Source organism: Bos mutus, chromosome 24, assembly GCF_027580195.1.
Source record: "Bos mutus isolate GX-2022 chromosome 24, NWIPB_WYAK_1.1, whole genome shotgun sequence".
NCBI classification, from domain to species: Eukaryota; Metazoa; Chordata; class Mammalia; order Artiodactyla; family Bovidae; genus Bos; species Bos mutus.
In genome coordinates this window covers 7,464,993-7,492,378 of record NC_091640.1, presented here as the reverse complement: position 1 = coordinate 7,492,378, position 27,386 = coordinate 7,464,993, and the positions used below count along the sequence as shown (strand labels likewise).

General features: G+C 42.3%; 1 protein-coding gene across 1 annotated transcript in view; it reads right to left on the bottom strand.

The window, feature by feature from the left end:
• CD226 (CD226 molecule) overlaps nt 1-27,386 on the bottom strand; it is a 93,033-nt gene that overhangs the window by 27,498 nt on the left and 38,149 nt on the right. The window contains exon 4 of the mRNA XM_070361733.1: nt 5,506-5,853. Within this exon, the coding sequence (XP_070217834.1) occupies nt 5,506-5,853 (348 nt within the window). The remainder of the gene's footprint in view (nt 1-5,505; nt 5,854-27,386) is intronic.

Sequence of the window (27,386 nt, the reverse complement as noted above, 5' to 3'; positions counted from 1 at the left end):
AGACAGAAAGTTCTGGATTAATAAATCCCTAAAAATCATATTTTATCTACAACTTCAAACTCTTTAGAAATCCAAATCAGCTGGGAAAAAAACGGAGTGAATTTTAGCAGAAACTAAGCCCAAATAAAGAAATGAAATTAATTCCTCTTCCTTAATAGTCTCATAGTCCAACTCAGGAGCACAGAGTCCAGAGTCAGTGATCTCCGCAAGCCATTAGAGGCAAGATTTAGAACCTAGAGAAGCTACTCCTCAACACTACCCCTGTGTTGACCCATACCTCACAAAGATCAGGAAAGAGTCTCTTGGCTGTGGGCCCATGATTTCCTAGTGAAAACTTCTGCAATCTTCATTTACAAGTTCCATCCTCCACGTCTATCAATTAGTAATTACACACCATTAATACAGAATTGGAAGGACCGATGCTGAAGCTGAAGGTTCGATACTTTGGCCACCTGATGCGAAGAGCTGACTCACTGGAAAAAACCCTGATGCTGAAAAAGATTGAAGGCAGGAAGAGAAGGAGACAACAGAGGATGAGATGGTTGGATGGCATCACCGACTCGATGGACATGAGTTTGAGCAAGCTCTGGGAGTTGGTGATAGACAGGGAAGCCTAGTGTGCTGCAGTTCATGGGGTCCCAAAGAGTCGGACACAATTGAGTGACTGAACTGAACTGAATACAGAATATGCACAACAAGAGAAGTTTAAAAAGAAGATATACTTTTTGAAAGATATATATGTAAATGAAGCTCATGAGAATTTTCTCCCCAAACATTCCAATGGATCTTCTGAGAGCTCAGGTTTCTTTTGATTAGCAATCACTAAATCTCAAATGTTAAGTGTTCATGAAGAAAACCCAGAAGCAATCCAGCTAGAAAACTGGAAAATGAAATGGACACAGTTTGTACTAGAACACACAGGAATATCGGCATGCACAGCATGGGTCAAGAACACTTACTAAGCATACTCTGGAAGGATACTTTGACATCTCTAAGCAGAGATATCATGATCCTCAATCTCAAGTAATTTCTAATGTAAGGGTCTGGGTCATTGCAAATAGATGCAGTTATTCAATAACTTGAGGTTATCACCTTTCCTGCTATAAAAGTTTGAAAAATTAAAGCTGCTTAATGGTTCAATGTCAGGGAATCATTTGAAATTATAGATTCATGAAGATGGTGAGATCTGACCGAAACTCTAAAGGAAACGAGGTAACTGTGGTGAGAATGAGTAAATGGGTTAGGAAGAAGAGAGAGTAGGAAGGTGTGAGTGACTGTGGAGGTGGTGACAAGCACAGGCTGACATTCTCATCTGACCAACATCTTTCCGCTTCACCAGGCTACGTGTGCCCAGCCGAGTGGTAGGGGACCTGGGGCCCATCACCAACTTGTACATGAGCTTGGATCTGCATTGGTGCAGAGAAGGGGAACCTTTTTCTAATTTATATGCCATTTGTAATTTGTCTATCAAACTGTGGGCTCCTGTTTGTGGGCCAAAGACCCAGAATGTGACAGTGGCAGTCCATTTGAGAGCCCCCTCACTGATGCCCTGACTGTTGCAACCAACTCTTAGCTAATTTCCTTTGTCTCCAATGCCTCTTTCTTATTCTATACTACTTGATTGACACATCCTTAAATACTACCTTGTGCCACCTGTGATAAAGAATTGAGAGTAACTTTCATTGCTCTTATACAACATCCAGAATTTCACCAAGCTATCATTCAATTGAGACTACCTCCTGTATTAACCCATAACTCAGAATCTCAGCACCAACCTAGTCATTTGATTGCAATCACCTCCTCTGTCCATGGGATTCTCCAGGCAAGAATACTGGAGTGGGTAGCCATTCCCTATCTGGGGAATCTCCCCAACCCAGGGATCGAACCCAGGTCTCCTGCATCGCAGGCAGGTTCTTTACCATCTGAGCTACCAGGGAAGCCCAACACACACAACTCCTCCTTCCCCACACGTGCTGTGTAAGTCCCCAGATTCTGTTTTAACTCTTTCTTCTGCTCTGATCATCAAAGTCTTATTTGAAACTTGATGGTTCAGCTAAATACCCTCATTAGTGGGAAAAGATTGGAGAAGAATACTTCTTAACAGAGTTAGAAACAGGTCTTCTCCAGAAACTTTCTGAGACGACTGCTTTCATGTCTTTGATCCCCCTTCTTTTTATAATCAAAAACAACTGTAGTCAGAATGCTATTTAGTTAATATTAGAAGACCTCAAAAATCCTTCTGATGATAGTTAAAATACTTTTCCCATGACTAGTGAAAATCCAGAGGATATTAAGGGTCCAAATTAATTTTGGTCATTGTACGTATACCTGCATTTTCCCCTGTTCCTGGCCCTTCCTTGGTCCAGACAAGCTCCAAATTCAGAAATTTCAGTCTGGATCCATTTTAGACTACTTACCAGGTCTTGAGTACAAAGAAGGGGAAACAAACATTTCATTCCGCAGAGAAAATGTTTCTGCCACTTTCTGCCTCTGTTCAAAATAAGTCAAGGCCTGGATATACGATGTATCAGTTGACAGCGTATCATCTTTTTGGTGGCCTCTCAGTACCTGGTACTTGTCTGAAGATGAACGCAAGTGGGCAAAATCAGGGGAAGAGGCATGTGTGTGTGTGTGTGTGTGTGTGCACGCATGCATGGGTGTATGTGTGTGTGTGTGCATGTGTGTGTATGTGTGTATGTGCGTGCTTGTGTGTGCATGCACATGTGTGTGTGTGCGTGCGTGTGTGTGTATACATGCATGTGCGTGTGTGTCGAATACGAGAGTCATGAAAATCTCTTTTGGATCCCATAAAAAAAGTTGATGGGAGCTCACAAAAGGATGCCCAGCAGTTTACAAAATCTGCGTCACCATCACCTTTCCCTTGACAGTTGAAATAAATTAGATCGCCTCCACATCTCATACCTGTCTCTCTGCTTTCATCCCTACATTGATTTTTGACCGAACAGCCCTAGGACTTGAAATAATCAAATCATATCAAAGAAATACAAGTGATCTATTTTTGCTTTCCATCTGATTTTTTTTAACCTTCAATCTTTACTTACAGTTATTTTGAAAAGAATTAAACCAAAATATTGAGTCAACAGCTATCATGTTCTGTCAATTATAATGTTTTACTAATGGGCCCAGTTGATATTCTTTCAACCTGTCAATTGAATGTCAAAAATCCATTTTTTAAGTATTCAAAACACTTGAACCCTAACTATACTGATCATTACATTCAGTCATTTTCAACACTGTCTGTGGCTTATTTACAGAGAAAAGAAATAGCTGTGTGCAAGGAATTTAGCCATGTTTGGATAAGTGAAAGACATTTTTATTAATTATTTAGAGTTAAATAACTATACCTCCTAAGAATCCATTTTTCTCTAGGATTTAAGATGTTTATAATAACTTTTTCAACATATAATGGCCAAGATCTTATTTCAGATGTGTTTGAAAATGGTTATGACATTTTCTGAAGAGAATATTCTCTTACCTTGGTCTCTGAGAGAAGATTTGTGTGTTTATTGTTTAGTCGCTAAGTCATGTTCGATTCTTTGCCACCCCATGGACTGTAGCCTGCCAGGCTCCTCTGTTCATGGGATTTTCCAAGTAAGTATACCAGAGTGATTGGTCATTTCCTTCTCGAGGGGATCTTCCCCACCCAGGGATTGAACCTGCATCTCCTGCATTGGGAGGTGGGTTCTTTATAACTGAGACACCAGAGAAGCCTTAATGATTGCTTTTATTCTTTCTTTCTCTGGCCAGGTGTTAAAAACACTTCTATAATGCAAGAGTATTTCTTCAAGGCAAGAAGTATTTTCTCTATATGTATGAAGGAATGAAGTCAACATTTAAAATGAAGAACCTCTGTTAATTTTTCTCCCTGAATATTTCCTCCCTCCTCAACATTCCATTAACCCTCTAGTTCACTTGAGAAGCAAAGAAAGCTTTGATGCTGTCCAAGGTGATTATGTACTGACAACTGCTAACCTCTGGCCAAGAACATCCTTTGCACACACAGCTGCCGGGGCGCAGCTGCGGAGGCTGCTGTACACACTAAACCTCCTCTTCTTCCCGAAGCAGGAAGGCACTCTGGCCGGCAGCATGAGCAGCGTGTATGCAGGGCAGCCACATCCTAGGAAGCCTCAGCTCAAAAGTCTACACACAGGCTGAAGCACACGAGGTGGCTGGAAGCACACGAAAGTAATGGAGAAAGAGATATGGGTGGATGGAGAGAAGGAAGGAAGGAGGAAAGGAGGGAAGGAAAGCAGAAAGGAAGGAGGAGGAGGAAAGTAAAGAGTGAAAATACAGTGAAATAAAATTTCTGTCATCAGTAAATATACATTATTTTCTCTGACAGGTTCCTCTGACATTATTTTCTCTGACAGACTTCCCCAGAGGCAGAAGGGGGAGTCTGAGATGGCCTTCCTCCCGCTAGGCTGTAACTCGGGCCTCTGGACTGACTTCTACACAGGTCCGTACAGGTCTCTCTGTATTTGCACTTCAGCAGGTGAAATACCACTTTTTCTTACTCTCACACAGGTTTTAGGGCTTCATTATGACACAGCAGACAAATGACTAATACTAAATAAGCACTGGGCCTTGAGCCAGCTCAGATGAGAAGCCTTGAAGGCGAGTTGCAAAGCTTCAAGGCCAGTCTGTTCCTGCTCCCAGGTCTGAAAACAAGTGAGGGAACCAAAGCTCTGATCTGGCAAAGGAGCAAGCACGTTACCACACATGTATTACATTCTACTCAATGCTGATTCAGCAGACGCTAATCAAACATCTTCCCCGTCATTGCTGAGGAGCCACGAGGATGGTAAAACCCAGTCACCACCATCAGCAAGTTTGAACAGAATTGAAAAGTTAGAAATTATATAGCTGAGGGGATTCCCTGGTGGCTTAGTGGTAAAGAGCCTGCCTGCCAATGCAGGAGACACAGGTTCGATGCCTAGTCCAGAAAGATCCCGCATGCCAAGGAGCAACTAAGCCCGGGCACCAAAGCCATTAAGCTGTGCTCTAGAACTGAGCCACAACCACTTAAGCCTCTGTGCCCTGGAGCCCATGTCCACACTAGAGAAGCCCCGTGATGAAAAGCCCGCATGCCACAACTAGAAACGCTCGCTGCCACTCAAGAAAGGCCTGTGCAGCAACAAAGACCCAGCACAGCCAGAAATAAATTGATTAAATTAATAAAAAAAAAATTTTAAAGACACTTTTTAAAAAAGAAATTATATAGTCAAAACATATTGGGTGTTAATGCCACATATTTTTCAGATGCACTGAATTTTTTAAAAGTTTTTGGAATATGACAGATCCAAAAAAAATCTGTGATTGACAGATCAGCAAGATAAAGAATAACATTCAGTAACTGACAACTTACCAAATTCAATCATTACAGGTATTTTGTATAAGAAAGTCATGAGAAAGACAAAAGAAATCAACCCACAGCAGCGAGCTTTTCCCATTTTTGACACGTGGAGACAGGTGCCACCCACTCACCATTGGTTACGGTCAATCTCATCACGAAGGTTTCTTTTTCCCCAGTGCTGGCTTTGAAGCCACAGCGGTAGAGTCCTGAGTCGGAGCCTATAACGTTAGGCATGGTGACAAAGGCCTTTTTCATGCCCTTGTTGCAGTTGCTCAGTATCTGTCTTGGGTACTTGGACGTGTAATTTCTTCCTTGGGACAAGTTGCAGCTTATTAAGAGGTCAATCTGCTGGGGCTGGATCTTTTCCCATGACACTTCTTCTAACAGATGGTTCTCTCGAGGCTCACAGGTGAGCGTGATGTTTTTTCCAGGTTCTGAGACCATCTGGCTATTTGGTGGCCCAGCATCCTCAAAATTGTCTGAAAAGAACAAGCAAGTGATTACATTTTGGTCCTCGAGTTCTTGGATATAAGGGTGGAGAAATCCAGAAAGCTCTATGAAAATGATGATTAATGATGTTATTTAACATAGTCTCACTGAGTGTAAATGATACCTTTACACCACATTTTTTATAAGAAAAGGATTTTTGAAAGAGGCTGGAACATAAATAGAAAAGAGGATGTGGTTGTTCACACATATTCCTTTAAGATTTCCTTGGTTAACCATATAATAGGAACATAACTGAACCCCCTGGAGTTTTTCTTGGTAGTGATCATATCAAAAGGCTCAATTTCACAAGACTGTTCTGTGGTGATGCTAGGCTGGTGACTCAAGTGTTTGAGTATCAAATATACAGATTGTAACCTTACTGATAGAGACTTTAATGGCCATAAAAGAAAGAGCAAATCATTGTCACAGAATATATACATAAACTCATCTTTCAGATATACAGGTTGTCTTATGCATAGATAGAGCAGGAACCCACATGTGATATGAATTCCTGGAAACCAAGAAAGCTCTCTAATACTTTCCCACCTCCCTATCACCATAGCTGGCAAACCCAGCACACAGTGCTCAGGAAATCATTACCAACTATCTAAGTCAGTAGTTCTTATAATGTGGTCTGAGGACCCTAGGGAGTTCCCGCTCTGAGACCTGCAATAACAAACTTATTTTCACAGTTATATTAAGATTTAACTTACCTTCTTAAATCTTATTATATAAGAATATATATATATATATATATATATTCTTAGAAATTCATCATCATATAGGAATATACTGATGTTTTCAGAGGCTCTGATGGATAATGGGATATGTACTTATAAACCAGACATGGAACAACAGACTGGTTCAAAATTGGGAAAGGAGTATGTCAAGGCTGTATACTGTCACCCTGCTAATTTAACTTATATGCAGAGTAGATCATGTGAAATACCAAGCTGGATGATTCACAAGCTGGAATCAAGATTGCCAGGAGAATTATCAATATGGCATTTCACATGATGTACTCTGCATAGAAGTTATTGAAAAGTATATCATAGAGCCTCTTGATGAGGGTGAAAGAGGAGAGTGAAAAAGCTGGCTTAAAACTCAACATTCAAAAAACTAAGATCATGATATCTGGTCCCATCACTTCATGGCAAATAGAAGGGGGAGATGTGGAAGCATGGACAGATTTTATTTTCTTGGGCTCCAAAATTACTGCAGATGGTGACTGCAACCATGAAATTAAAAGACACTTGCTTATTCTAAGGAAAGCTATGACAAACATAGACAATGTATTAAAAAGCAGAGACATCACTTTGCTGACAAAGATCATCTAGTCAAAGCTATGACTTTTCCAGTAGTCATGTAAGGATGTGAGAGTTGGACCATAAAGAAGGCTGAGCACTGAAGAATTGATGCTTCCAATTTGTGGTGCTATATAAGATTCTTGAGACTCCCTTGGACTGCAGGGAAATCAAGCTTATCAATCCTAAAGGAAATCAACCCTGAATATTCATTGGAAGGATTGATACTGAAGCTAAAGCTCCAAAACTTTGCCCACCTGATGCAAAGAACTAACTCATTGGGAAAAACCCTGATGCCTGGAAACACTGAAGGCAGGAAAAGAAGGGGGCAACAATGGATGAGATGGTTGGATAGTATCACTGACTCAGTGGACATGAGTTTGAGCAGACACCAGGAGATAGTGAAGGACAGGGAATCCTGGCATGTTGCAATCCATGCGGTCTCAAAGAGTTAGACACAACTAAGTGACTGAACAACAACAACAATTTGTAAGTTCTGGTCTTTTCAGTTTTATGCCATTTTAATATCTAATATAGTAAATATTGATAGTTATAAGCTATATTAACAAAAGACTCTTTGGAGTCCCTGATAATTTTAAGAGAATAAAGGGAACAAATAATTCTAAAATTTATATGGAACCACAGAGCCAAAAAAATCTTGGAAAAGAACAAAGCTGGAGGCATCACACTTCATGATTTCAAACTATTCTATAAAGCTACAGTAATTAAGAACGTGATACATAAAGACATAAATACAGATATATTTCTAAAGAAGACATACACACGGCCAACAGACACATGAAAAGATGCTCAACATCACCAACCATCTGCTGCTGCTGCTGCTGCTGCTAAGTCGCTTCAGTCGTGTCCGACTCTGTGAGACCCCATAGACGGCAGCCCACCACGCCCTGCCGTCCCTGGGATTCCCTAGGAAAGAACACTGGAGTGGGTGGCCATTTCCTCCTCCAATGCACGCAAGTAAAAAATGAAAGTGAAGTCGCTCAGTCGTGTCCAACTCTTAGTGACCCCATGGACTGCAGCTTACCAGGCTCCTCTGTCCATGGGATTTTCCAGGCAAGAGTACTGGAGTGGGGTGCCATTGCCTTCTCCCTCACCAACCATCAGGGAAATGCAAATCAAAACCACAATGACATAGCTCCTTACACTTGCCAGAATGGCTATTATAAAACAGACAAGAAATAATCAGTATTGGTGAGGATGAAGACAGACGGAAGTCCGTGTGCACCGCTGGTGGGAACATAATAAATTGGTACGACCTGTGGAAATAGTACGGAGGTTCCTCAAAAGATTAAAAATGTAACTACAACATGATTCAGCAATCTCACTTTTGGATATTTATCCAAAGAAAATGAAAGCACTTATTTGAAAAGATACATGCACCCCTAAATTCACACTGCAGCATTATTTACAACAGCCAAGATTATGGAAGCAACTTAAGTGTCCATCAACAGATGAATGGATAAAAAAGATGAGGTATATACACACAATGGAATATACTCAGCCATAAAAAGAATAATGAAATCTTGCTCTTTGCAACATCATGGATAGACCTAGAAGGTATCATGCTAAGTTAAATAAGTCAGGGAGAGAAAGATAAATACCATATGAAAAACAAATAAACAAACAAACCAGAAGCAAACTTATAGATACAGAGAACAAACTGGCAGTTGCTAGTGGGGAAAAGATGGGGGGTTAGGTGAAACAGGGGAAAGGGATTAAGAGGCACAAAATTCCAGTTATAAAATAAACAAACAAGGTATGTAATGTACAGCATGGGGACTATAGATAATAATATTGTACTGGGAATTCCCTGGTAGTCCAGGAGCTAGGACTGGACTCAGCAGTTTCAGTGCTATGGGCCTAGGTTTGATCCCTGGTTGTGAACGAAGATCCTGCAAGCCACTCAGGGCAGCCAAATAATATCAATAATATTGTACTAACTTTGTATGGTGACAGATGAACAAGACTTATCCTGGTGATCAGTTCGTAATGTACATAAACGTTAAACCACTATGTCGTACACTTGAAACTAATATAATATTACATGCAAAATATACTTCCAATAAAGAAAAAAGGCATAGAGATGAGAGGACAGAAGAGGAGAAAGGAAATCGCTCTTGAAAAAACAATTTATTATAAAATACAATAAGACACGCCATCTGTGTTAAACTACAATACTCTGTCTATGCAAGTCTCACGTCCCCCAAAAACTAGCTTCCTCCTCAGCAAGTGGATCAATGTGACAAAATGCTGTTGGAAAGAGAAACCACAGCCCTGCAGTTTACAATCTGCAGCCATACAACAATTCACAGAGCTAACACTCCAGACAGAAAACACTTCCTGTCCAAGCAAGACGACCCAACACCAGGGGAAAAAAAGGAAAGGGAGACCATGCACGAGAAGAAAATAAAAGCTTAAAGGAAACAAAGGAGAACTGAGATTCAGACAGGGGGAGGAAGGTATGAGAAAAGAGAAGGAAACGTGGGGCAGTATAAATGAAAGGCTACACCAGAGAGGGGCCCTGTGTTGGGAGAAGTGAAAGAACAGAGACATAATTTTAACAAAAAAGAGCAACAAAAACTTTCTGCGAGCCGTGCTGGACCCTGGGAAGGAAGGGGCCCGCTTGCTCTCGCCGCGGGTTTGCTGTCTGTCGTCAGGGCCAGAGCCCCTGTTTGTTTGCTTTGTTTTCCTCTGTGGGTCTCGCTCGGGGTCTCGGGCGGACAGACCCCTCAGGGAGCAGGCACAGGGAGGTTTTCACAGCGCAGGCCCTGGGTAAGGACCCGACCCACCTGTCACTAGACACTAACTGGACTGAAGGTCAAGGCCCCCATGGCAGAGGCAGGTGACTGCAGCACAGACTCGCCCCCATTAACCTCTGCCGATGAATCCAACAGCTGACTGTGTCCCGTGAGAATCCAGACCCTGAGGAGGGCTGCAGAGCCTGCCCTGCGCAAAGGCTCAGCCACCTGGTCCCCCTGCTCAGCACATGTAAAGCGACATGGAATGACCCTGAAAGCAACAACCAGTGACCCCACAAGCCCGAGACGACCCGGCATCTGGATGTGCTTGGAACTGGAAAGGGAATCTACTTAAAGGAAGGATCAAAATGACATCATTAAAAGGGAAGCAAGAGGTTGATTAAAAATAGAAACAAAAAATAATAAAAACCAGTTAATTTTATATATATTTTAGTTACATATTGATTTGTAGTGCACACATAGAATAGTCTGTGTTGTCTTTTGTTTGAAAGACTAGTTTTTGGTTGACAACAAAATTGAGAGGAAGATACTTCCCTGCCTTTGTATGTGTGTGTGTGTGTGTGTGTGTACACACACACAGCCTCCCTCATTATCAACATCACACACAGAATGATAACATCTTTTATCAAGGCTGAACCCACAATGACACATGATAATCACACAAAATCCATCATTTACCTTAGAGTTAACTCTTGGTGTTACACATTCTACGGTTTGGACAAATGTGTAAGGACATGTATCCATCATCACCATGCCATGTAGTTTCCCTGTTCTAAAACCCTCCATGTGCTTCTAATAACCCCTCAGTCCTGGAAACCACTGAGCTTTTTATTGCCTCATAGTTTTACCTTTTCTAGAGCGTCATACAGTTGGAATCCTACATATGTAGTCTTTTCCCAGGGCTTTCGTCATGGCTCAAATGGTAAAGAATCTGCCCACAATGCAAGAGACCTGGGTTCCATCCCAGGGTTGGGAAGATCCCGTGGAGAAGGAAATGGCACCCCACCCCAGTATTCTTTCCTGGAGAATCCCATCGACAGAGGAGCCTGGCGGGCTGCAGTCCGTGGGGCAGCAAAGAGTCAGGACAACTGAGTGACTAACACTTTCACTTTTTCTTCCACTTAGTAATATCGATTGAAGTTTCCCCTGTGTCTTTGCATGGTTTGATAGCTCATGTCTTTTTAGTACTAAACAATATTTTGTCATCAGGATGTACCACAGTGCCATTCACCTACTAAAGGACATCTTAGTTTATTCTAAGTTTGGGACCTTAGGAATAAAGCTGCTATAAACAACCGTGTTTATAGCATGGATATAAGTTTTCAGTTCCTTTGGACAAACATCAACAAGCAAGACTGTTGGATGAATGGCAAGAGTAGGTTTAGTTGTTTAAGGACTGACCGTCTTCCAAAGTGGCTGCACCATTTTGCATGGAAACCAGCAGTGAATGAGAATTCCTGAATGAATGAGCTCCACTTCCTGCCAGCACTGGGTGTGGTCAGTGTTCTGGCTTTGGGCCATTCTAATAGGTTTGTCAGTGTGTTGCTTTCATGTGATTTTTTTTTTTAATTGTAGAATAACATGATGAAATCCTCTGCACTGTGCATGTGTTTCTTCTGGCAGGGTAATGGATCATTTCTGAAAATTACTTCAGTGCTTCACTGCCGTTTCCAAGCACCATTCAGTCCCTGGGCACCACCTGCATCCCGGGGTGCCTCTGGGCATCCCACCGCAGCCTGCCCGCCATCACATCCCAGCCACTCACCATCCTTCCCCACAGTCCTCACTGGTTCTGCCTGCAATGTGAGCAGCTCTGCCACAAAAGTCACCAACCTCACAAAACCCTGACTTTTGTTTTACTTCAAACTTCATAAACCCAGACCTTCATTTACCATTCTGTCCTTAGGACCTAGAACAGTGCTTGGCATAGAGTAAAACATCAACTGATATTTTTCTAACAACAACAACAAAAACAATTTGCAGTTTCACTTGGCAGACAATATGCAATGTGTATCTGTTGATAATATTAAGAAATGTGCTTAGTATCACATTTAGAATGCCTAAATGAATTAATAGGGCTTCCCAGATTGCTCAGTGGTAAAGAATCTGCCAGCCAATGCGGGAGACGAAGGTGCGATCCCTGGGTGGAGAAGATCCCCTGGAGAAGGAAATGGCACCCCACTCCAGTATTCCTGCCTTGATAATCCCATCGATAGAGGATCCTGGTGGGCTCAGTCCATGGGGTGGTGAAAGAGTTGGGCACAACTTAGCAACTAAATAACAACAACAAAATGAATTAATGTTTCCCAGCAACCATTATCCATGTTGACAAATTCACAACAAAGGCACTGGAATCGCCACAACGCCACCCTGGAAGTAGCCGCCTTGCCCAAATGATCAAACCTGACTGTGATCAAGCCTCTAAATCCAAGGACCAATTTGCAGAACTAGGAAGGGCAGAGAGACGTGCCACGTGACACCCTGGCCAACACTCCAGGGGAAGACGGGAACCAGAAAGCTCCTCGACACTGAGCAAGGTCTCCCCCGGCCCTGAAAGCCTGCTTTGCACGCTGACCCTTTGCTTCCCCATCCGTTCAGAATTCTGCAGGGCACCCGCTGCTCCGGACTCCGCCTGCTCAGTTCCGACGTGAGCTTCCGCGCGGAGCACCGTTTCCACCAGGCCCCACGCTGCTCGACTCACCCACACTCTTGATCCTCAGAACTGAAGGCTCGCCCTCCTGGAAACGCCTTGGCTTTGCTGACACCGCACGTTCCTGCTTTACCCCTCTCCTTCCTCACCTGCCCTGGTCTCCTTCCCTCTTTCTTTGCTGGTCTTTTCAAACACCGTTGTCCTCCCTGGATTCCACTGCTCTCCTCTCTGCACTTACCATCCCTGGGTCATCCCACCCACCCTCCCGAGAGAGGCCACATCCATAACCTCTGCTTGGTCAGACCTCTCCCCGGGGCACAGCCTGAGACAACGCCTTCTCCTACTGATGTTTCCAACAGGCTAAAAATTCAACAGCCAGATGGCCTGAAGCTTTCTGCAAGAACACTGCATTTTTAAAATATTTTATTTTTAATTGGAAGATAATTGCTTTACAATGTGGTATTGGTTTCTGCCATACACCTATGTGTATGACCTATGGATCATGTATAGGTATACACGTGTCCTCTCCCTTTTGAACCTCCCTCCCACCTCCCTCCCCATCCCACCCCTCTAGGTTGTCACAGAGCACCAGGTTGAGCTCCCTGTGTCATACAGAAGAGCGCTGCATTTACACCAGGTAATGGGAAGTGAGCAGAGCAGAAGCCTTGTATACTCCCAACTGCACCGCAACTACGTCTGTGCTCAGTTGAGAACTTCTCTAAAAACTCACCAATAGAAAGTGTCCCCTACAAACGCAAGATAAAATGATGACTGCATGGGACTGTGGAAGTATTCTTAAGTGACCTGAGATAAAATTCTCAAAAAATAAGCAAGCAGGCACTTGTGGGCCAGTGGCTAAGGTTTCATGCTTCCAATGCAGGGGGTACAGGTTTGATCCCTGGTCAGGGAACTAAGGTTTCACATGCCATGCTGTGAGGTCAAACTAATTTTTTAATTATAAAATTTTAAAAAAGAAAAACAAGGAATCACGAAGAGAACAGATCTTAAAAGTTCTCAGCACAGGAAAATTTTAAATTCTGTGTATATATAGGGTGATGATTTTACAGTATGTACAAATATCAAATCATTATGCTGCACATCCAGCTAACATAATGCTATATGCCAACTATATCTCAATAGTTAACTAATTAAAGCAGTGTAAAAGGCAAGAAAAAGAAACAGAATCTCAAAGACTCCCCTGGTGGTCCAGTGGTTAAGAATCCATGCTTCCAGTGCAGGGAGCATAGGTTTGATTCCTGGTCGGGCATGGCATGCAGTGTGGTCAAAAAAAAATTAAAATAAAGAAATAAATAGGGTCGGTCTTAACATGGCAGAGGAATAGGATGGGGAGACCACTTTCTCCCCCACAAATTCATCAAAAGAACATTTGAACGCTGAGTAAATTCCACAAAACAACTTCTGAATGCCAGCAGAGGACATCAGGCACCCAGAAAAGCAGTCCATTGTCTTCAAAAGGAGGTAGGAAAAAACATAAAAGATAAAAAGAGAGACAAAAGAGGTAGGGATGGAGCTCCAACCCAGGAAGCGAGTCTTAAAAAAGAGAGAAGTTTCCAAACACCAGGAAACACTCTCACTGCCAAGTCTGTGGCAAGCCTTGGAACAACAGAGGGCAACATAACCGGGAGGAAAAATAAGTAAATAATTAAAACCCACAGATTACATGCCCAACAGTAACTCCCCCAGCGGAGAAGCAGTGCAGATGCCTGCACCCACCACTAGCAAGCGGGGCTGGGCAGGGAGGCACAGGCTGCATTGCTTAGAGTAAGGACTGGGCCTGAATGCCCCGAGGGCAATCTGAGGGAACTAACTTGGGCTAGCAAACCAGACTGCGGGATAGCTACCACACAAAAAGCCCTAACCTAAGACACCACCAGGCCTGCTCACAGAACAAAGGACTGACTAGAGGTACGCGAAAAGCCCTAACCTAAGACACCATCAGGCCCGCTCACAGAACAAAGGACTGAGCAGAGCTAGCCCGGCCCATCCCCCTGCCTGGTGACAGGCAGGCGAGGGCAGCCAGAGCCGGAAGGGGTCAATCGCGGCCCCAGAGAGGCATTATCTACCAAACTGCAAGCAGGCTTCGTTGCTAACCAAGACTTCTTGGGATTCTAGACAGTCAACATCCACCTGAGAAGGTGCGCTGGTTGTACACCCAGAAAACCAAGCGGCAGGGATAGGGGAAGTGATAAGTCGCAGTGACCTCGCTTGCCAAACACCTGGTCACCTGAGCTGCTCGGACCTGGCAAGGGTACAAAACGCAGGCCCAACTGAGTCTGCGCCTCTGAGGAGTACCCAAGTTCCTGAAGCTGAGCGGCTTAGACCTGGGAAGTGCATACAATCCAGGGCCCGCCTCAGACAGTTCCCGGCAGAGCAACCTAGAGCCTGAGCAGTGTAGACAGGGAAAGCACATACGCCGTGAGGGGGGGCAAACCCAGTGTGGCCGAGACCCTGCGAGCACACACCAGTGTTATTTGTTCGCAGCGTCCCTCCCTCCCCACAGCACGACTGAACAAAGTGAGCCTAAAAAATTGTCCACCACCACCCTCCTTGTCTCAGGGTGGAAATCAAACAATGAAGAGACCAGCAAACAGAAGAAGCTAAAACAGAGGGAACCTCCTTGAAGTGACAGGTGCAATAGATTAAAACCCTGTAGTTAGTACAGACTACATAGGAAGGGGCCTATAGCTCTTGAGAAATATAAGCTGGATCAAGGAACTATCTGAAAATGAACTGACCCCACACTGCCCACAACAAACCAGAGAAAGTCCTAGATATATTTTTACTATCATTCTTTAATTTTTTAAATTTTTAAGTCCTCTATTACTCCTTTAATTTTCATTTTTATAACCTACTATTACTTTGCAAAAAAAAAAAAAGAGAGAGAGAGAGACACCTATTTTTTAAGAAAGCTTCATATATATATATATATTTTATAATTCTTGTGACTTTGTGTTTTTTTTTTTTTTTTAATATTGTATTTTTGAAAATCCAACCTCTACTCTAGATTTTTAATCTTTGCTTTTTGGTATTTATTATCAACTTTGTACCGTTAAGAACCCAATCTTCAGTACCCATTTTTACTTGGGAGCGAGATTACTGGCTTGACTGCTCTCTCCCTCTTTGCCCTCTCCTTTTTCTCCACCAGGTCGCCTCCATCTCCTCCCTCCCCCTTCTCTTCTCTACCCAACTCTGTGAATCTCTAAGTGTGTTCTGGACAGTGGGGAACACTTAGGAAATTGATTACTGGCAGGATCTGTCTCTCTCCTTTTGATTCCCCCCTTTATCCTCCTGGCCACCTCTGTCTCCTTCCTCCCTTTTCTCTTCTCTGTGTAACTCCGTGAACATCTCTGAGTGGTCCAGACTGTGGAGTACACATAAGGAAGTGATTACTGGCTAGCTTGCTCTCTCCTCTTTTGATTCCACTTCATCTCATCCTGGTCACCTCTATTTCCCTCCTCCCTCTTTTCTTCTCCATGTAACTCTGTGAACCTCTCTGGGTGTCCCGCACTGTGGAGAAACTTTTCAACATTAACCTAGATGTTTTATCATCGGTGCTGTATAGACGGAGAAGTCTCGAGACTACTGTAAAAATAAGACTGAAAACCAGAAGCAGGAGGCTTAAGTCCAAATCCTGAGAACACCAGAGAACTCCTGACTCCAGGGAACATTAATCAACAGGAGCTCATCAAACGCCTCCATACCTACACTGAAACCAAGCACCACCCAAGGGCCAACAAGTTCCAGAGCAAGACATACCGTGCAAATTCTCCAGCAACAAGGGAACATAGCCCTGAGCTTCAATATACAGCTGCCAAAAGTCACTCCAAACCCACTGACATCTCATAACTCATTACTAGACACTTCATTGTATTCCAGAGAGAAGAAATCCAGCTCCACCCACCAGAACACCGACACAAGCTTCCCTAACCAGGAAACCTTGACAAGCCACCCGTAAAACCCCACCCACAGCAAGGAAACTCCACAAAAAAGAGAACTCCACAAACTGCCAGAATATAGAAAGGCCACCCCAAACACAGCAATATAAACAAGATGAAGAGACAGAGGAATACCCAGCAGGTAAAGGAACAGGATAAATGCCCACCAAACCAAACAAAAGAGGAAGAGATAGGGAATCTATAAAGAATTACAAATAATAATAGTGAAAATGATCCAAAATCTTGAAAACAAAATGGAATCACAGATAAACAGCCTGGAGACAAGGATTGAGAAGATGCAAGAAACGTTTAACAAGGACCTAGAAGAAATAAAAAAGAGTCAATATGGAATTAATAATGCAATAAATGATATCAAAAACACTCTGGAGGGAACCAACAGTAGAATAACAGAGGCAAAAGATAGGATTAGTGAGGTAGAAGATAGAATGGTAGAAATAAATGAATCAGAGAAGAAAAAAGAAAAACGAATTAAAAGAAATGAGGACAATCTCAGAGACCTCTGGGACAATGTTAAACACCCCAACATTCGAATCATAGGAGTCCCAGAAGAAGAAGACAAAAAGAAAAACCATGAGAAAATACTTGAGGAGATAGTTGAAAAATTCCCTAAAATGGGGAAGGAAATAATCACCCAAGTCCAAGAAACCCAGAGAGTTCCAAAGAGGATAAACCCAAGGTGAAACACCCCAAGACACATATTAATCAAATTAACAAAGATCAAACACAAAGAAAAAATATTAAAAGCAGCAAGGGAAAAACAACAAATAACACACAAGGGGATTCCCATCAGGATAACAGCTGATCTTTCAATAGAAACCCTTCAGGCCAGGAGGGAATGGCAGGACATACTTAAAGTGATGAAAGAAAATAACCTACAGCCCAGATTACTGTACCCAGCAAGGATCTCATTCCAATACGAAGGAGAAATCAAAAGCTTTACAGACAAGCAAAAGCTGAGAGAATTCAACACCACCAAACCAGCTCTCCAAAAAATGTTAAAGGATCTTCTCTAGACAGGAAACACAAAAAGGGTGTCTAAACTTGAACCCAAAACAATAGAGTAAATGGCAATGGGATCATACTTATCAATAATTACCTTAAACGTAAATGGGTTGAATGCCCCAACCAAAAACACAAAGACTGGCTGAATGTATACAAAAACAAGACCCCTATATATGTGGTCTACAAGAGACCCACCTCAAAACAGGGGACACATACAGACTGAAAGTGAAGGGTGGAAAAAGATATTCCACGCAAAGTGAAAGTGAAGTAGCTCAGCCGTGTCCGACCCGTTGTGACCCCATGGACTGCAGCCTACCAGGCTCCTCCATCCATTGAGTTTTCCAGGCAAGAGTACTGGAGTGGGGTGCCATTGCCTTCTCTGATTCCATGCAAATAGAGACCAAAAGAAAGCAGGAGTAGCAATACTCATATCAGATAAAATAGACTTTAAAACAAAGGCTGTGAAAAGAGACAAAGAAGGACACTACATAATGATCAAAGGATCAATCCAAGAAGAAGATATAACAATTATAAATATATATGCACACAACATAGGAGCACCACAATATGTAAGACAAATGCTAACAAGTATGAAAGGGGAAATTAACAATAACACAATAATAGTGGGAGACTTTAATACCCCAATAACACCTATGGATAGATCAACTAAACAGAAAATTAACAAGGAAACACAAACTTTAAATGATACAATAGACCAGTTAGACCTAATTGATACCTATAGGACATTTCACACCCAAACAATGCATTTCACCTTTTCCTCAAGTGCACACGGAATCTTCTCCAGGATAGATCAGATCCTGGGCCATAAATCTAGCCTTGGTAAATTCAAAAAAATTGAAATCATTCCAAGCATCTTTTCTGACCACAATGCAGTAAGATTAGATCTCAATTACAGGAGAAAAACTATTAAAAATTCCAACATATGGAGGCTGAACAACACGCTGCTGAATAACCAACAAATCACAGAAGAAATCAAAAAAAGAAATCAAAATATGCATATAAGTGAATGAAAATGAAAATACAACAACCCAAAACCTGTGGGACACTGTAAAAGCAGTGCTAAGGGGAAGGTTCATACAGGCATACCTCAAGAAACAAAAAAAAAGTCAAATAAATAACCTAACTCTACAACTAAAGCAACTAGAAAAGGAAGAAATGAAGAACCCCAGGGTTAGTAGAAGGAAAGAAATCTTAAAAATTAGGGCAGATAAATGCAAAAGAAACAAAAGAGACCATAGCAAAAATCAACAAAGCAAAAAGCCAGTTCTTTGAGAGGATAAATAATATTGACAAACCATTAGCCAGACTCATCAAGAAACAAAAGGAGAAAAACCAAATCAATAAAATTAGAAATGAAAATGGAGAGATCACAACAGACAACACAGAAATACAAAGGATAAGAGACTACTATCAGCAATTATATGCCAATAAAATGGACAATGTGGAAGAAATGGACAAATTCTTAGAAAAGTACAACTTCCCAAAACTGAACCAGGAAGAAATAGAAAATCTTAACAGACCCATCACAAGCATGGAAATTGAAACTGTAATCAGAAATCTTCCAGCAAACAAAAGCCCAGGTCCAGATGGCTTCACAGCTGAATTCTACCAAAAACTTAGAGAAGAGCTAACAGCTATCCTACTCAAACTCTTCCAGAAAATTGAAGAGGAAGGTAAACTTCCAAACTCATTCTATGAGGCCACCATCACGCCAATACCAGAACCTGACAAAGATGGCACAAAGAAAGAAAACTACAGGCCAATATCACTGATGAACATAGATGCAAAAATCCTTAACAAAATTCTAGCAATCAGAACCCAACAACACATTAAAAAGATCATACATCATGACTAAGTGGGCTTTATCCCAGGGATGCAAGGATTCTTCAATATCCACAAATCAATGTAATACAGAACATTAACAAATTGAAAAATAGAAGCCAAATGATTATCTCAATAGATGCAGAGAAAGCCTTTGACAAAATTCAACATCCATTTATGATAAAAAAAAAAAAAAAACTCTCCAGAAAGCAGGAATAGAAGGAACATACCTCAACATAATAAAAGCTATATATGACAAACCCACAGCGAACATTATCCTCAATGGTGAAAAATTGAAAGCATTTCCCTTAAAGTCAGGAACAAGACAAGGGTGCCCACTTTCACCATTACTATTCAACATAGTTTTGGAAGTTTTGGCCACAGCAATCAGAGCAGAAAAAGAAATAAATGGGATCCAAATTGGAAAAGAAGAAGTAAAACTCTCACTGTTTGCAGATGACATGATCCTCTACATAGAAAACCCTAAAGACTCCACCAGAAAATTACTAGAGCTAATAAATGACTATAGTAAAGTTGCAGGATATAAAATCAACACACAGAAATCCCTTGCATTCCTATACACTAATAATGAGAAAATAGAGAAATTAAGGAAACAATTCCATTCACCATTGCAACGAAAAGAATAAAATACTTAGGAATATACCTACCTAAAGAAACTAAAGACCTATATATATGAAACTATAAAACACTGGTGAAAGAAATCAAGGAGAACACTAACAGATGGAGAAATATACCGTGTTCATGGATCAGAAGGATCAATATAGTGAAAATGAGTATACTACCCAAAGCAATCTATAGATTCAATCAATCCCTATCAAGCTACCGATGGGATTTTTCACAGAGCTAGAACAAATAATTTCACAATTTGTATGGAAATACAAAAAAACCTCGAATAGCCAAAGCAATCTCGAGAAAGAAGAATGGAACTGGATGAATCAACCTGCCTGACTTCAGGCTCTACTACAAAGCCACAGTCATCAAAACAGTATGGTACTGGCACAAAGACAGAAATATAGATCAATGGAACAAAATAGAAAACCCATGCACCTACGAACAACTTATCTTTGACAAAGGAGGCAAGAATATACAATGGAGAAAAGATAGTCTCTTTAACAAGTGGTACTGGGAAAACTGGTCAACCACTTGTAAAAGAATGAAACTAGAACACTTTCTAACACCATACACAAAAATAAACTCAAAACGGATTAAAGATATAAATGTAAAACCAGAAACTATAAAACTCCTAGAGGATAACATAGGCAAAACACTCTCTGACATAAATCACAGCAGGATCCTCTATGACCCACCTCCCAGAATATTGGAAATAAAAGCAAAAATAAACAAATGGGACCTAATTAAAAGCTTCTGCACAACAAAGGAAACTATAAGCAAGGTGAAAAGACAGCCTTCAGAATGGGAGAAAATAATAGCAAATGAAGCGACTGACAAAGAATTAATCTCAAAAATATACAAGCAACTCCTGCAGCTCAATTCCAGAAAAATAAATGACCTAATCAAAATATGGGCCAAAGAACTAAACAGACATTTCTCCAAAGAAGACATACAGATGGCTAACAAACACATGAAAAGATGCTCAACATCACTCATTATCAGAGAAATGCAAAACAAAACCACAATGAGGTACCATTTCACGCCACTCAGAATGGCAGCTATCTAAAAGTCTACAAGCAATAAATGCTGGAGAGGGTGTGGAGAAAAGGGAACCCTCTTACACTGTTGGTGGGAATGCAAACCAGTACAGCCGGTATGGAGAACAGTGTGGAGATTCCTTAAAAAACTGGAAATAGAACTGCCATACAACCCAGCAATCCCACTGCTGCGCATACACACCGAGGAAACCAGAATTGAAAGAGACACGTGTACCCCAATGTTCATCGCAGCACTGTTTATAATAGCCAGGGCATGGAAGCAACCTAGATGTCCATCAGCAGATGAATGGATAAGAAAACTGTGGTACATCATACACAATGGAGTATTACTCAGCCTTAAAAATAAATACATTTGAATCAGTTCTAATGAGGTGGATGAAACTGGAGCCTATTATACAGAGTGAAGTAAGCCAGAAAGAAAAACACCAATACAGTATACTAACACATATATATGGAATTTAGAAAGATGGTAACGATAACCCTGTATGTGAGACAGCAAAAGAGACACAAATGCATAGAACAGTCTTTTGGACTCTGTAAGAGAGGGCAAGGGTGGGATGATTTGGGAGAATGGCATTGAAACATGTATAATATCATATGTGAAATGAATTGCCAGTCCAGGTTCGATGCATGATAACAGGATGCTCAGGGCTGGTGCACTGGGATGACCCAGAGGGATGGTATGGGGAGGGAGGTGGGGGGGCATCAGGATGGCGAACATGTGTACACCCATGGCGGATTCATGTTGATGTATGGCAAAACCAATACAATATTGTAAATTAATTAGCCTCCAATTAAAATAAATAAATTTATAGTAAAAATATAAATAAAATTAAAAAGAGCTTCCTTTAAAAAAAAAAAAATAGAAACCCAAATTCTTGATCACAAGCAGGCAATAAGGTTCAGAAAGGGGAGCAGTGGCCACTGAGGGGCTCCCAGGGATGGCAGGTGGGGGCAGCAGAGGCCGCAGGCGGAAGGAAGAGCATAGACCCAAAGGCTGAATTGGCCATGGGTGACTTTGCCTCCCCCCAGCTCTTCCTGGTCAGACACGCAGTCATGCTGAACCGAGAGTCCAGCAGCTTCGAGCGGAACAGAACTAGAGCACCCTCAGGAAGCCGTATGGACCACATGCTCTGACCACCCTCAAACTCTTGCAGTGTCATTGTTTCAAATGTAGAAAGCACTGCAAGGAACGACGGCATTTCTCCATAAACCTGGACTTATCCCAGGTGATGTCTGGGGTGTTGTAGGTTGAATTGTGTGCCCCCCAAAATCCCTGTGCTGAAGTCCTACCCCCAGCACCTCAGAATACGACCTTGTTTGGAAACACAGTGGTCGCAGGGGCATCAGGTAAGGTGAGGTTGAGCTGAAGGACAGTGGGCCCTGATCCAGCAGGACGGGTGTCCTTGTAAACGGGGGAACTCGGGACACAGACAGGCACACAGAGAGACTGTCTGTGACAATGCAGGCAGAGATCGGGGTGATGCATCCACAAGCCAAGGAACGCCAAGGATGGCCAGAGAACACAGAAGCTGGGAGACATGGTGCAACAGCCTCTACTTGAAGCCTCGGGAGGAACCAAACCTTTGACACCTTGATTTTGGATGCCCAGCCTCCAGAGCCGTGAGATAACACACTTCTGTGGTTTAAGCCACCCAGCCTGCTATCTTGTTCCAGCAGCCCCAGCAGACTAACGGGGGCGGGGAGTGAGGACTTCAGTGGCTGAATTTCAGTACAATCTGGATCTCGCCAGAACTGATCAGAAGCAGCAAGACCACCTGGTTAGGGAAATTAGGGGTCTTCACAAAAATCCTCTCCCCATGTCCTTCATTTAAAGTTCAGATAAGAGGTAAAGGAACCAAACAAGATAAAAATAAGCTAAAAGACTGCTTGACAGAAACACGCAGATAAATCTGGAAGAATGAGAGCTGCATCAAGAGATAAAAACACCAGCCACAAAGCCCTCAGGGAGGCAGGACCAGTGTGGTCATTTGTTTAAATGCAGGATGTAACCAGAATCAGGGAGGCATGTCCTGGGTGGTAAGTCAGAAATTCAGCCCCAACATTACATAGTAAGACAAAGTTTGCCTCATGTCCAAAATGTGATGCCCCTGTCTGAGCATCAAACAGTAAAAGGCTTGCAACTCAGGCTGCCCATACTTGTGATTAAAACCCTCTGTGATTCCAAGCAGCTGCTGCAGACCCAACACCCCCAGCCTGATCCCAGGCAGCCCCCAGCAGCTTCATGGAGCTCCTAGATGCTATGTGAAGGGTGACCAGGCCTTCTTACACAGCAAACTTTCCTCATTTTTTTATTTTGGGGTAGGGGGGGCGGCGGGGGCTTTGTTTTAAGTACAGGCTTCCTTCGTAGCTCAGTCAGTAAATCTGCCTGCAAGGCTGGAGACCTGACCTTGATTTCTGGGTCAGCAAGATCCCCTGGAGAAGGAAATGGCAACCCACTCCAGTATTCTTGCCTGGAAAATCTCATGGACAGAGAAGACAAGCAAGCTATAGTCCATGAGGTCGCAAGAGTCGGACATGACTTGGCAACTAAACCACCACCACAGTTGATCTGCGATGTTTGTTAGTTTCAGGAGCACAGCAAAGTGAATCAGTTATACATGTATCAGTTACACATACATATCAGCTATACACATAAAATAAATGTGTGTGCTTGTTGCATCCGACTCTGCAACTCCGTGGACAGCAACCTGCCAGGCTCCTTTGTCTATGGGATTTTTCAGGCAAGAATACTGGAGTGGGTTGCCATTTCCTTCTCCAGGAGATCGTCCCGATCCAGGGATCAAACCTGAGACTCCTGTGTCTCCTGCACTGACAGGTGGATTCTCTACCACTGAGCCACCTGGAAAGCCCTTAGTTATACATAGATACATATATATTTCACTATTTTTTAATGCTCTTTTCCCATATAGACTATTACAGGGTATTGAGTAGAGTTCCCTGTGCTATACAGAGACTCCTTATTAGTTACATATTTTATATATAGCAGTGTGTATATGTCAATCCAAATCTCCTAATTAACCCTCATGGGTTTTAATTGCTGAAAGAACACATTGCAATCTCTCAGTCATGGCACAATGAAAATGATGCTTTTTATTTAAGTCGGTATCATAAGGTCTGTTGAAACAGTTTAACTTTGGGGTATACACTGCAATTTCTCCCAACTAGGAAAAGAAATGACCCACAGGATATAAGAATTTTAAATAGTCTAGTTCTGAAGTCTTGTAAAACCAAAAATGACAATAGTGCCCAGGAACGTCGGCTTGTTTTCTGCTAAAATGTTAGCAACTGCCCCCCCGCCCCCAGATTTGGAAATTTAATGTAGAGTTTCTGCATGGCAGAGTTTTCCATAAAAAGAATCAAAAGATTAACACCAACTCTAATCATACCCTTCTGTGCCTGTGTGCTAAGTTGCTTCAGTCATGTCTGACTCTTTCTGACCCCACGGACCGTAGCCTGCCAAGCTCTGCTGTCCATGGAGTTCCCCAGAGAAGAATGCTGGTGTGGGTTGCCATGCCCTCCTCCAGGGGATCTTCCCGATCCAGGGATCGAACCTGCGTCTCTTACATCTTCTGCATTGGTAGGCGAATTCTTTACCACTAATACCACTGGAGACTAAATTGTGTTAGTGAATTGTCTGCTGCTGCTGCTGCTAAGTCACTTCAGTCGTGTCCGACTCTGTGTGACCCCATAGACGGCAGCCCACCAGGCTCCCCTGTCCCTGGGATTCTCCAGGCAAGAACACTGGAGTGGGTTGCCATTTCCTTCTCCAATGCTTGAAAGTGAGAAGTGAAAGTGAAGTCGCTCATTCGTGTCCAACTCCAGCGACCCCATGGACTGCAGCCCACCAGGCTCCTCCATCCGTGGGATTTTCCAGGCAAGAGTACTGGAGTGGGGTGCCATTGCCTTCTCCATGAGTCCTAATCATGCACCAGCATTAGACGCATGACGAGTGCCAACTCAGACTGACGATCAGAGGTGAGTCTCCCAGACGGCGGGTGGCACAGAAGGGGTGGGGTTCACAGAGCCACCCTCAGCCAGGGCTGGGGCCCCGGCCCTCATCTCCGGGAAGGACCACACGTGATACTCCGAGTTCTCCTCTCCACCCTGCAACCAGGCTGAGTCGCACAAAGGCAAAACAGGCTCCCAGGAGGCCCTTGCTTTTAAAAATCTTATTTTATTATGCCTTAAGTCCTATAATTAGAAATCAATTTCTTTACTTGTCCTTGTTAAAATGCACATAACAACCTCTGCTCTTGGCAGGCACCCACACATTAGTGTGAAATCGTCCATTAGATTGCTCTCTGCGTGAAGGAAAGGAGGCAGGCTCCCACAGGCAAGTGGCCTGGAGCAGACCGGCTGCGGCAGAGGACACAGAAGAAGCAGGAGTCAGGCCCCCACCGGCCACGGTGCCCCCCGGGGAGCAGAGGCGGGGGGGTGCCTGCGGGTGCAGGAAGGGGCGGTGGGAGACATAAGCAGGGTGACGGATGACGGATGGGAGGCAATGACGTTTTACCAATTTTGCCATTCATTCATTCAATAAAGATTCCTGAATATTGACATAAAGTAAGGCACACGTATATCAATGAAGTTAGAATATTCCCTCACACCATACACAAAAATCAACTGAAAATGGCTGAAAGTCTTAAATACAAAACATGACATCATAAAACTCCTAGAATAGAATATACGAAAAATAGTCTTTAACATAAATCGTACCAGTGTTTTATTAGGTCAATCTTCCAAGGAAAAAGAAAGAAAAGCAAAAATAAACAAATGGGACTTAAACTTATAAGCTTTTTCAGAGCAAAGGAAACCATAAACAAAATAAAAAACACAGCCTATGGAATGCGAGGAGATATTTGCAAATGATGTGACCAAGAAGGGCTTAGTTTCCAAAATATACAAACAGTTCATACAGCCCAATATAAAAATAAAAAAAAAAAAATGGGCAGAAGGTCTATTAATAAATAGACATTTATCCAAAGAAGTCATACAGATAGCCAAAAGGCACATGAAAAGATGCTCAACATGGCTAATTATTAGAGAAATGCAAACCAAACAACAAGGACCTACTGCATACACAGCACAAGGAATTATAGTTGATATCTTGATGGGGTCGCGAAGAGTCAGACACAACTGAGTGACTTCCCTTTCATTTTCACTTTCACGCATTGGAGAAGGAAATGGCAACCCACTCCAGTGTTCTTGCCTGGAGAATCTCAGGGACGGGGAAGCCTGGTGGGCTGCCGTCTCTGGGGTCACACAGAGTTGGACACGACTGAAATGACTTAGAAGCAGCAGCAGCAACAATCTAAATGGAAATAATCTGAAAAAACAATGCATATATCTGCTATACATGTATATTAATATATGTATCACTGAATCACTTTATACCTAAAAATAACACAACATTGTAAATCAACTATACTTCAATTTAAAAAAAAAAAAAAGACAAATAAGGCACAGTTCTAAGTGGATGAACAGACACATAATCTGGTCTTAGAAAAACAGAGCCTCTAGAAATTGTCCATTGAGACTCCATGTTCACAGAAATCCTGGGATAGAAAAAGTGTCATTTTGATTTCAAGCCAACCAAAAGCCATTCTGTAGGCTGACTCTGGGAGCACCAAGATATCTCAAAGCTTCTTTGACCAAATGCAAAGTTATTCGCCCTAAGAAAATCTGCTGAGGACATGAAAGGCAGATGGTTGATTAAGTTTCACAGCATCTACCCCGTGTTCAATTTCTTTCCTCATTTAGCATTTTCTGGCACATCACTATTTACAGTATTTATTTTAGTATCTACTTCATTACATTTCTTCAATATTTTCAGTTGGCTTTGTGCAGAACAAATAAAAGATGAATGACATGAGAAATGACTAAGGAGCAACTGATATAAAGCTAAAAGGGGCAAAGAAGAAATGACACATGCACATCCCCACAATTCATCAATATATAATGTGTGTGACATTATATAAATATATGTCTGAGGATTTAGCTACTTCAACTGCCATAGAAGGAAATGATGTAATAAAATCAACTGAATTGCAAAACCCAGTCTTTAAAACACACTGCTCAGAAAAATCGGGAATTCACAATTTTTACCAACAGGATTTCTATCCAATTCAAATTTCTCTGAGAAACTGGAAAGCAATTTCTGCAAAATTCTACAGCCAGAAGTCAAGATCTATGAAACAGAAGACATTTTAAGTAAGGAACGGAAACTTGCTGCCCTTTCATCTCCCTTGGCTTT